The 12,348-nt window shown below is 42.2% G+C and overlaps 1 protein-coding gene across 1 annotated transcript in view; it reads right to left on the bottom strand.

Annotated features, from left to right (window-relative positions):
- Positions 1-12,348, bottom strand: part of ATP8B3 (ATPase phospholipid transporting 8B3) — a 1,018,530-nt gene that overhangs the window by 262,782 nt on the left and 743,400 nt on the right. The window contains exon 23 of the mRNA XM_073686335.1: positions 8,946-9,169. Within this exon, the coding sequence (XP_073542436.1) occupies positions 8,946-9,169 (224 nt within the window). The remainder of the gene's footprint in view (positions 1-8,945; positions 9,170-12,348) is intronic.

The raw sequence follows: 12,348 nt of genomic DNA, 5'->3' as shown, positions 1-12,348 counted from the left end.
GGCTGGCTATTGTGCTTAGACGGGGTTGATAAGGGTGTCCCCGGCAAACTGCCGGTCTGTGAGGAAGATGCAGGCGGACATGTTAGGTTGCCTTGATCCAAAGGTGGTGTTATCGATGTCGGACAGCGCTCAACACCAGCTGGTGTTACCACCTCCAAAGAAAATGATGACCTGCCAATCACGCTGGCTGTTGCGGGTAAAGAGGTGGCAGGTCTGCGCCCCAAAACAGGTGTGACTGCTGTCCCCCCAGTCACAGAGGATGAAGAGGCCGCGGATGCACAAGATATGGCAGACGGTGGTTGGCCCGGCCGGCTAGGCCGCATTGTAGCACACTGAGCTTCCCACTGCAACTTATGCTTCATGTCCATGTGCCGGTTCATGCATGAAGTACTCAAACTATGTATTTTTTGGCCTCTACTTAGCTTTTGCTGACAAATGTTACAGATAACGCGAGTTGGGTCATCTTTATCGATCTGAAAAAATGCCCAGGCTATGCAAGGCTTAGCACCCATGCGACCTGAAGAGCCACCATGACTTGTGGTGAGAGGCAGAGTTGTGTTTGAGGATGCAGTTGTTGACGTGCTTCCAGTACTACGTCTCTGTCCAGGAAGGCGCAACCTGACCTCGTCGTCACTAGCATCTTCCTCCGCCTCCTCTACTGACCTCATCTCTTGGCTGACTGTGGGTTGACAGTAAGTGGGATCTCCAACCTCATCATCATCACCCTGTGCGTTATCACACCCGTCGTCCTCATAGCCAACCTGTTCCTGCCCTGACAAAAAACTAAAGTTGTCGCTCCAATCAGGTATTTGAGTCTCATCATCATCTTCCTCATTGTCTCCACCAACAGGAGTTACAGTTTGGGAATGAGGGTCTACATTATGGTCAGAACCTTCTGCGTCTGGTCCTGGATCCGACTCATAAAGATTCTGGGCATCAGTGCAGATCATTTCCTCGTCTGGATTCACAGAAGCGCTGGAGTCGACCTCTGATTCCCAGGCTATAGTATGAGTAAACAGCTCTGCAGACTCAACCATCTGTTCTACCTCATACTCAGACGGGCAGCTGGAGATTTGGGAGCTGTGAGGAAGCAAGTGCGATTGGGGTGACACCTTTGAGGACTGGAGTATTTGTGATGTTGAAGTTGATGTGGAGGAGAGCCCACTTAAAGGAGCACTTGATATCCGTTGAAGCACCTGCTGTATTTGTGCCTCATCTGGAATTTGTAGCGATTGGCGTGGCCGTAAGAAAGGGATCTTATCACATTGTCCGCTAAAAGAAGTAGACATTTTAGTTTGGCTGGAAGATGGTCTTTCTTCTACAGATGTTACTGTTGCTTTAACACCTACCCCACGGACACAACCTTTTTTCCCCTTCCCAATACGCCTATTCCCCTTTCCACCAGCAGCAGGCCTTTTTCCACTCATTTTGGTGGTTAACTAATTCACAACTCTGGAGTTGTTTGCACAAAAAAACAATGGATGGGAACCGAGCAGAGCTGAGTGGCCAAACTGTGGTATTAGGCCAAAACTATTGGCTGGGTTAGATGCAGAAAAAAATTATATTCAGTTTGCAACCTGATGGAGGTCAGTATAGATGGACTAATAGAACAAGTCCCACACACAGCTAGAAGCCCAAATATTTTTTCAGAGGTAGATGCAGATAAAAATGATTTTTAATTTGCAACCTGATGGAGGTCAGTATAGATGGACTAATAGAGAAAGTCCCACACACTGCTAGAAGCCCAATATTTTTTCAGAGGTAGATGCAGAAAAAAAATATATTCAGCTTGCAACCTGATGGAGGTCAGTATAGATGGACTAATAGAGAAAGTCCCACACACTGCTAGAAGGCCAAATATTTTTTCAGAGCTAGATGCAGAAAAAAATTATATTCAGTTTGCAACCTGATGGAGGCCAGTATAGATGGACTAATAGAACAAGTCCCACACACAGCTAGAAGCCCAAATATTTTTTCAGAGGTAGATGCAGATAAAAATTATTTTTAATTTGCAACCTGATGGAGGTCAGTATAGATGGACTAATAGAGAAAGTTCCACACACTGCTAGAAGGCCAAATATTTTTTCAGAGCTAGATGCAGAAAAAAATTATATTCAGTTTGCAACCTGATGGAGGTCAGTATAGATGGACTAATAGAACAAGTCCCACACACTGCTAGAAGCCCAAATATTTTTTCAGAGCTAGATGCAGAAAAAAATTATATTCAATTTGCAACCTGATGGAGGTCAGTATAGATGGACTAATAGAATGATGCTATGCCCAAAAGATTTTACTTCACTAGGTGCAGTAAAATTTGGTATTCTATACACAGGTGGTATATCTTGCAACACAGATAGGCTACTCCACTGACTAACACACTCTGCAATAGGCCAAAAAGGATTAGCTTTGCTAGATTCAGCCAAATGCTGTGAAAAAAAACTTGCACAGCACTGGCACAGACCTGCCTGGCAAAAACTGATAGGAACTGATGTAACCTAGTCCTGAAAAGGACTGCAATTACAATTAGTCTTTACTCCCACAATCTATCTATTTAAGAGCACATACCTACCTGATAAAAGTCGTAGGAAATGCTGTAACCTAGTCCTTAAAAGGACTGCAATCACAACTATTCCCTACTCCCAAGCTATCTGTAGATTTGTGCGAAAATTGGCTTGAAATTAACAAGGTATAGCGCACACAGCAACAGCGGTGCCGTCTAACACGCAGCTGCAGCAGTGAGAAAATGGTGGCGACGGGGAAAATGGCTTGGTCTTATAGGGCAAGGACATGTGACATACACTGCCAATGACACATGCCCTTGCTTGTGTGAAAAACAGCAGTTCGCTCCGTGTGTGCGCTGCTGATAGGCTGACAGACTGCACCTCCCCACTGCAAATGCGGGAAAGAGAAAAAAAAATGGAGATCTTCATTATTCCTGCAGAGATCCATCCCCTGCCCCTCCCCCCACCCCGCTGTACACTCAAACTGCGTATTAACATTAATTTTCATCATTACTGAGAAAAAATCCAGTTATGATTTTGGTGCACGAACAGTTATCGAACATAACCTCGAACAGCCGAATTTTTCTCAAATCGTTCGTGTTCGCCGAACGGCTCGAACACCGCCCAAAACAGCTCGAATTTGAGATTGGCGAACAGTTCGAGTAGAACAATTCTCATCTCTATTCTTCACCACACAATGGTATAAAATTCCGTGAGGCACATGTGGTGTCAACATGCTCACTGCACCCATAGATGAATTAATTGGGGGGTGTATATTGAAAAATGAGGTCACTTATGGAGAGTTTCTGCTGTTCTGGCACCTCAGGGGCTCTGTCAATGTAACATGGCACCCCCAAACCATTCCAGCAAAATCTGAACTCCAATTTGGCGCTCCTTCCCTTCGGAGCTTTGCAATGTGCCTCCAAAGTAGTTTTTGACCACATATGGGGTATTGGTGTACTCAGGAGAAATTGCACAACAAATTTTGGGCTCCATTTTCTCCTGCTACCCTTTTGAAAATGATTTTTCATTTTCACAGTTCAACGTTGTAAAGATCCGTAAACCACCCGTGGGTTCAAGGTGCTTAATTTTGAGTTCAAAAAGTCAAAAGGTGCTTCTTCCCTTCTGAGCCCTGCCATGTGCCCAAACTGTAGTTTCCCCCACATATGGGGTATCAGCAGAAATTGCACATCAAATTTTGCATTCCATTTTTTCTTGTTACCCTTGTGAAAATAAAAAATTGGAACTAAAAGAACAATTTGTTTGGAAAATGTGAGTTTTAATTTTCACGGTTCTATGTTATAAGCTTCTGTGAAGCACATGGGAGTTCAAAGTGTTCACCACACATCTAGATAAGTTCCTTGAGGGTTGTAGTTTCCAAAATGGGGTCATTTGTGGGGTTTCCACTGATTAGGCACATCAGGGGCTCTCCAGACAATTTTGCTGTCCAGAAGTCAAATGGCACTCCTTACCTTCCAAGCCCTGCCGTGCGCCCAAACAGTAGTTTTTCTCCACATATGGGGTATTGGCGTACTCAGGAGACATTGCACAACAATTGTATAGTGTATTTTCTCATATTACCCTTGTGAAAATAAAAAATTTGGGGCTAAAAGAACATTTTTGTGGGAAAAATGTGATTGTTTATTTTCACAGCTCTACGTTATAAACTTCTGCGAAGCACCTGGGGTTCAAGGTTCTCACCACACATCTAGATACATTCTTTGAGGGGTCTAGTTTCAAAATGAGCTCACATGTGGGGGGTTTCCACTGTTTAGGCACTTCAGGTGCGCACCACATGGCATCCGCTCTCAATTCCAGCCATTTTTGCGTTCAAAAAGTGAATCGGTGCTGCTTCCCTTTCCGTGCCCTGCCCAGACACTAGTTATTCCCAACATATAGGGTATTGGCGTACTCAAGAGAAATTGCACAACAAATTTTGGGTTTCATTTTCTCCTGTTAACCCTATGAAAATGAAAAATTTGGGACTAAAAGAACATTTTTGTGGGAAAATTAGATTTTTTATTTTCACAGCTCTACATTATAAACTTCTGTGACGCACCTGGGAGTTCAAGGTGCTCACCACACATTTAAATACATTCCTTGAAGAGTCTAGTTTCCAAAATTGGGTCACTTTTGTTTTTTTTTCACTGTTTAGCCACATCGGATGCTCTCCAAACGGGACATGGCGTCCGCTCTCAATTCCAGTCACATTTGCATTCAAAAAGTCAAACAGTGCCCTGCCGTGCATCCAGACAGTAGGTTTCCCCCCACATATGAGGTAGCATCGTACTCAGGAGAAATTGCACAACAAATTTTGGGTTTCATTTCTCCTGTTACCTTTGTGAAAATAAAAAATTTAGGGCTAAAGAATATTTTTATGAAAAAAAGGAAAATGTTAATTTTTTTTCCTTCCTTATTGCATTAATTCCTGTGAAGCACCTGAACAGTTAATAAACCTTTTGAATGTGGTTTTGAGGACTTTGAGGGGTGAAGTTTTTAGAATAGTGTCACTTTTGGGTATTTTCTGTCATAGAGTCCTCCTAAAGTCACTTGAAATGTGACATGGTCCCTAAAAAATTTTGTTGGAAAAGTGAGAAATTGTTAATTAACATTTAACCCTTCTAACAAAAAAAAATGTTTAAAAAATGATGTAGATGTAAAGTAAACATGTGGCAAATGTTATTTATTAACTCATTTGTGTGATATAACTCTCTAGTTTAAGGGCATAAGAATTAAAAGTTTGAAAATTGCAACATTTTCAAAATTTTTGCCAAATTTCCGAGATTTTCATAAATAAATGCAAGTCATATGGAATACATTTTACCACTACCATGAAGGAAAATATGTCTCGAAAAAACATTCTCAGAATCAGTGGGATCCGTTGAAGCATTCCAGAGTTATTGCCACATAAAGAGACACTGGTCAGCATTGTAAAATTCATGAAGGTGAAAACAGGCTTGGGGGGGTAAAGGGGTTAAAAGCACATATTATCCCTGTGGCGACTGCTTGGTCAGTATGCCATCAATCCCTTGATGAACCCTGAGGACATCGAGGGGGAAACACTTTGGGACATGGGACATGGATTCTTACACTACATGGCTTAAGGTTTTTAAGATTAGTATGGCATTTACAATATACTCTATCCTGGTTACCAGTTTTGATATACATGGATATTATTTCCTATGTACATATCCCTTGAACTAAGAGCCATTATCTGTTTATGAAAATGGTTTGAGGGGTACAGTCTGTTTTATATTTGACTTTTCTTTTTTCAATATTCTGTGTGTGGGTATAGTTCTGGTGTCTAAATTTATGTACATATTGGGTATACATCCAGGATTTATTTTTCACTACCAGTGCTACACTTTAATTATAGATTATGTGTATATCAGGGTCTGAAGGGAGATCCGACATTGAGCCGGGGCGCCATATCGAAAATATTAGGGTGCCAACCTCTGCAGATAGCTAGGAATATGTTAGGGATTACTAGGGATATATAGTAGTACCCTTATATCCTACCTTGATTTTTAATAGATATTATTAAAAATTAGGTATATTTTAGGGGTCTTTTTCTCTTTTTGTTATTTTTTTGGGTTATTGGTTTTGTTGTTAAAAGCCGCTTTTTACAATACCAGCAAAATCTATGAGATTTCAGAAATGTCATGCACACACTTGCTTTTTTTTCTGACTGAATTAGAAAACTGCTTCTTTTTTTAAAACTGCAGCATGTCAATTCATCCAACGTTTTTGCAGCCTTTTTTTTCACCCATAGAAAGCAATGAGTAAGAGCAAATGAGCAGCAAAAAACATCAGTTTTTGAAGCATTTTTGGTGAAAAAAAATGTGGGTACAGCAGGATGGGAAATCTATATTTTTTTGTGATTTTCCCAAGTTTAAACCATAATTGTCTTGGTATTCTCACATTAGCATGTGTAGCGCCCCGAGGGTTCGGCCGCTACAGGGGTATTGCACCTCAACCAGAGGTGTGGTATTCCACTCCCGGGTAAGGATGGAGTATGGACCAGGGCTCAGTTAGCTGCACACATATACACTCCTCATTTCCGGGGGACAGCTCTACGGTGCTCCCATGAGTATGCAGGCACAACTGACTATGTCCCTGGCTGGAGTGGGGAGGGGGGGAACCCTAGTGATGTGGGAGCAGATAGGGGCTGGATTCTGGGCATAGGAAGGAGCTCATTGGATGCTGGTCACCTGGGCTCAGACACGGAGGAGGAGGTATAAAAGGTGGGCACCATCTTAGAACAGGGCAGTTCAGTCTGTGAGGAGAAGACAGGGAGCAGAGGCTCTGCAGGAGCTCTGCTCCAGAGCCAGGCCCAGGGACGCGGGCAGGGCGAGAGGGAGAGAGGGAAAAGGAACAGAACAGAAAGAGAAAGGAACAGAACAGAAAGAGAAGGAACCAAAGAATAGAAAGGCCCAGGAACACAAAGGTAGAAGGGACTCTAAGGACCCAGGAGATTACAGGTGACGGGTCAGGCAAGAAAAGGGTACCGGATCCCAAGTTGGTGGAGGCAAATAATTCTCAGCCCAGAACCGGAGGTCGTGATCATCTATTGGTGCGACCCCTCGCTAAACCTACTAGGAAGGCACCACATAGGGCCAGGGAAGCTGGCGCCAAGTTCTCCCAGAGAAGGCCCGAGGCAGCCGGACAGAAGTTTGGTCACTGGTGGGGCACGGCGAGAGGAAGGATAGAAGGGAGTTCTGTGCCATGCTCCTGAATTGCCTGGGGGTTGACCGAGCTCCTCACCTGGTGGACGCAGCACGGCTTGGGCAGTCACTACCTGTGCAGAAGTGGCTTGGAGTGTACGAACTGTGAGTAAAAGACCCTGGACTGCAACACGTTGTCTTTGTATTCCTTACCGCGCCAGCACTAAAGGTACTGGGACGGCCTGCACCACGACCCCCACCATCTACGCTCACTGCCCTGAGGCTACACTCCTCCCATGGGGAGTTATACTATTCTCTGCTGCACCCACAACACCAGCCTCAGCGGTCTGCCCTGCAGCAGCGGTTCACTCTGACCGCAATCCACGGGTGGCGTAGTCGGACATTGCAAAACATATAGAAGACTGCCACTGGTCTGATCACCCTGAGCCATGAACCGGGTTGCCACTACTACCCCCATTATTGCCCTGTTGCCCGGATCCGAGTGTCCCACGGCCCAGGGGGCGAGTCACATGACTGTTAGTATTAGTACAGTTTAATTAAATTATGCGTGAAAGTAAACAATGCCTGACCAACTTAATGCCCTTAATGCCTTACCAATGTGTTAAGTAAACAATGCCCTACCAATTCAACTTTCCCCTGCTGTTTTTACATAAACATTTTTAATGGTTTCACATATGTCTTGCATTGGTTGCCTAACACCTTGTATTGTTCATATTTGCAAAGTGGAAGCAAAGCTAAACTTTGGTATCCTGAAAAATACAGCAAGAAAATGCAGCAAAAACACAGGGAGAAAAGCAGCAAAAAAGCAGCAAAATCTGAGTCTTGGCTGCAGCTTTTTTACTGCCAAGAGATCAGGTTCTGGCTGCAGAAAAAAAAGCAGCAAGAAAGCATACCCTAAGGGTCTGGGCAAATGTAGCATTTTGATGCATTTTTTCTGTGCAGCTTTGTCATGAAACCTGAAGGATTTCCTGATGCTAGTAAAATGAATAAGAATCCTGAAGTCTCAGGCACACTTTGCTTAATTTTGACTTGCAGATTTGGAGCGGATTTAAATCTGCAGCATGTCAATTCTTTCAGTGTTTTTTGGCTGCAGATTTCACCCATACTAATGATAGGTGAAAAATCTGCAACAAAAACGCATGCAAAAAATGCAACAGAAATGCAACAAAAACATTGCAAAAATTAGCATATTTTACACTTCGCTTGTCCTGCCAAGAGATGCACAAATGGTGCAGAAATGTGTGGACCAAATACTTAACGTGTGCACCACATGCACATATTGAATATTTGGTGAGTTTTTTACCTCAGGTTCTGTAAGCCAAAACCAGGAGTGGGTGATAAATACAGAAGTGTTGACATGTTTCTATTATACTTTTCCTCTGATTGTTCCACTCCTGGTTTTGGCTTACATATACTGATGTAAAATACTGACCAAATACTGAACGTGTGAATGTGGCCTCACTGGAATCATAAAACATAGTGCAAACAGAGTTGTAACCTCTTTTCTGCACGTCTTACCTGGTTGGGGATAGTGTCCTGTGTTTGGCAAAATTCCATCATTAACAATTAAGTATTTAGCTGCTTACGTAGCATGTTAATATAGCAAAAGATGTTCCTCTAGTGATCAGCTGAGGTTTTACCTCTGGAGCCTCAACAATCAACATATAAATAAACTAGAATATTCAGTTAGGAATATTTAAGTTTTCACTATAGAGCATACAACTTGGAATATAAAATTTGGTTATATACTAATACAAACCAGAGCGCTGAATCCATTAAAACAAGCAAACCACACATGGCAGATAACACTGGCTGATGTTTTGTAGAAGAAATAGCGAAGGAACTTTGCTATTCGCAAATAAGACCAGCGCCCATGGATAAGAAGAAGACGTTGAAGATAAGAAAACTGAGCCAAAGCATAGTCACTGGCTTGGACAGCTTGTGTTCCTTCCATTCCACTAATTCCAACTCCAATGTGAGCAGCTGAGTAAAGAAAAAAGTCACATATTCAATATACCAACTAAATGTTGCTAAAAATTGAGAAAAATACAAATTATCTTAGATCTGTTTAGTTATATGTATAAACAGCATTAATTTAAAAGAAGTGACCTTACCTTTCCTCAGGCACTTTTAGCTCTGAAAATGCTCTCCACTTTGCAATACAAGTCAATGGCTCAAAAGATGAGTATGTTGCCAGAGTTTTTGCTTGAAAAACCATGAAAGGTTTCTTTAGAAGATAAAAAAACTTGTGGAAAACAGCAGAAAAAAAGACGAAAAACGGCACAAAAATTCTGGAAAGATGCTAAAAAACCCCAACAGAGCTCCAGTGGAGCCATTCATTGTTATGAAGCCAATATCTTGTCAGTGTTTGCCTTTTTCAGATATACACAAAAAACATGGCACACCACAAAGCCTCATAATGATAAATGACCATCAGGGCACTGTTGGGTTTCCATTAGAATGCTGTTTTCCAGGGATTTCCACAAAAACTGCAACCTAGTCCTCAGCATATGTGTGAACCTAGCCTTTATCTGCATGTCGCGCCCCAACTACAATTTTACAGGTTTCTGATTCTTTCAGTGCATGACCTCAGCAATAGTGTTGAGCGATACCTTCCGATATCAGGAAATATCGTATCGGATTGGATCGGGCCGATACCCAAAAAGTATCGGATATCGCCGATTCCGATACCGGAAACCAATGCAAGTCAATGGGACACAAATATCGGAATGAAAATAAACCCTTTCTTTCCTTGTAGGTTAATTCTACATGAAGTAAAACAACTAAGAATAATGTAGAATGACATGAAAAGCCGGCAATTCATCAGCGGCATTCACCGGTACCCGACAATTTACAACAGAAAGAATAGAGCTTCACACATAGATTAGGTAGATAGAACCATGTCAGTCACATATATATGAAGTACAGGGACAGTGTTGCTTACTGTACTTGTCATTTAGTGTAAAGGATTTATTTTAAAAAATATTAGTGTTTTCATGCACCGTCTCTTTAAAAAAGCCGGCCGGCAATTCAGCATCTGTACCCGACAATTTATAATAGACAGAATAGAGCTTCACACATAGATTAGATAGATAGAAACATGTCAGTCACATATATATGAAGTACTGTGACAGTGTTGCTTACTGTACTTGTCATTTAGTGTAAAGGATTTATTTAAAAAAATATTAGTGTTTTCATGCACCGTCTCTTTAAGAAAGCCGGCCGGCAATTCAGCAGCGGTACCCGACAATTTATAACAGACAGAATAGAGCTTCACACATAGATTAGATAGATAGAAACATGTCAGTCACATACAGTACAGACCAAAAGTTTAGACACACCTTCTCATTTAAAGATTTTTCTGTATTTTCATGACTATGAAAATTGTACATTCACACTGAAGGCATCAAAACTATGAATTAACACATGTGGAATTATATACTTAACAAAAAAGTGTGAAACAACTGAAAATATGTCTTATATTCTAGGTTCTTCAAAGTAGCCACCTTTTGCTTTGATGACTGCTTTGCACACTCTTGACATTTTCTTGATGAGCTTCAAGAGGTAGTCACCGGAAATGGTTTTCACTTCACAGGTGTGTCCTGCCAGGTTTAATAAGTGGGATTTCTTGCCTTATAAATGGGGTTGGGACCATCAGTTGTGTTGTGCAGAAGTCTGGTGCATACACAGCTGATAGTCCTACTGAATAGACTGTTAGAATTTGTATTATGGCAAGAAAAAAGCAGCTAAGTAAAGAAAAACGAGTGGCCATCATTACTTTAAGAAATGAAGGTCAGTCAGTCCGAAAAATTGGGAAAACTTTAAAAGTGTCCCCAAGTGCAGTTGCAAAAATCATCAAGCGCTACAAAGAAACTGGCTCACATGAGGACCGCCCCAGGAAAGGGAGACCAAGAGTCACCTCTGCTTCTGAGGATAAGTTTATCCGATTCACCAGCCTCAGAAATCGCATGTTAACAGCAGCTCAGATTAGAGACCAGGTCAATGCCACACAGAGTTCTAGCAGCAGACACATCTCTACAACAACTGTTAAGAGGAGACTTTGTGCAGCAGGCCTTCATGGTAAAATAGCTGCTAGGAAACCACTGCTAAGGACAGGCAACAAGCAGAAGAGACTTGTTTGGGCTAAAGAACACAAGGAATGGACATTAGACCAGTGGAAATCTGTGCTTTGGTCTGATGAGTCCAAATTTGAGATCTTTGGTTCCAACCACTGTGTCTTTGTGCGACACAGAAAAGGTGAACGGATGGACTCTACATGCCTGGCTCCCACCGTGAAGCATGGAGGAGGAGGTGTGATGGTGTGGGGGTGCTTTGCTGGTGACACTGTTGGGGATTTATTCAAAATTTAAGGCATACTGAACCAGCATGGCTACCACAGCATCTTGCAGCGGCATACTATTCCATCCGGTTTGCGTTTAGTTGGACCATCATTTATTTTTAAACAGGACAATGACCCCAAACACCTCCAGGCTGTGTAAGGGCTATTTGACCAAGAAGGAGAGTGATGGGGTGCTACGCCAGATGACCTGGCCTCCACAGTCACCAGACCTGAACCCAATCGAGATGGTTTGGGGTGAGCTGGACCGCAGAGTGAAGGCAAAAGGGCCAACAAGTGATAAGCATCTCTGGGAACTCCTTCAAGATTGTTGGAAGACCATTTCCGGTGACTACCTCTTGAAGCTCATCAAGAGAATGCCAAGAGTGTGCAAACCAGTCATCAAAGCAAAAGGTGGCTACTTTGAAGAACCTGGAATATAAGACATATTTTCAGTTGTTTCACACTTTTATGTTAAGTATATAATTCCACAGGTGGTAATTCATAGTTTTGATGCCTTCAGTGTGAATGTACAATTTTCATAGTCATGAAAATACAGAAAAATCATTAAATGAGAAGGTGTGTCCAAACTTTTGGTCTGTACTGTATATATGAAGTACTGTGACAGTGTTGATTACTGTACTTGTCATTTAGTGTTAAAATAAAGGATTTATTTAAAAAAAAAATGGTGTGGGGTTCCCCTTAATTTTAGGCTCTAGCGGAGGTTAAGTAGACAGCTGGGGCAAATGTTTGAAGCCTGGGAAGGGGGTAATACCCACGGAGCTTCCCAGGCTACTAATATCAGCCCCCAGCTGAATTCCGAGCC

This window comes from Phyllobates terribilis, unplaced genomic scaffold, assembly GCF_046119375.1.
Source record: "Phyllobates terribilis strain yellow unplaced genomic scaffold, ASM4611937v1 Scaffold_1__5_contigs__length_1240528914, whole genome shotgun sequence".
NCBI lineage: Eukaryota > Metazoa > Chordata > Amphibia > Anura > Dendrobatidae > Phyllobates > Phyllobates terribilis.
Note: the sequence above shows the minus strand (reverse complement) of the source record. Positions and strands in the feature narration are given on the sequence as shown.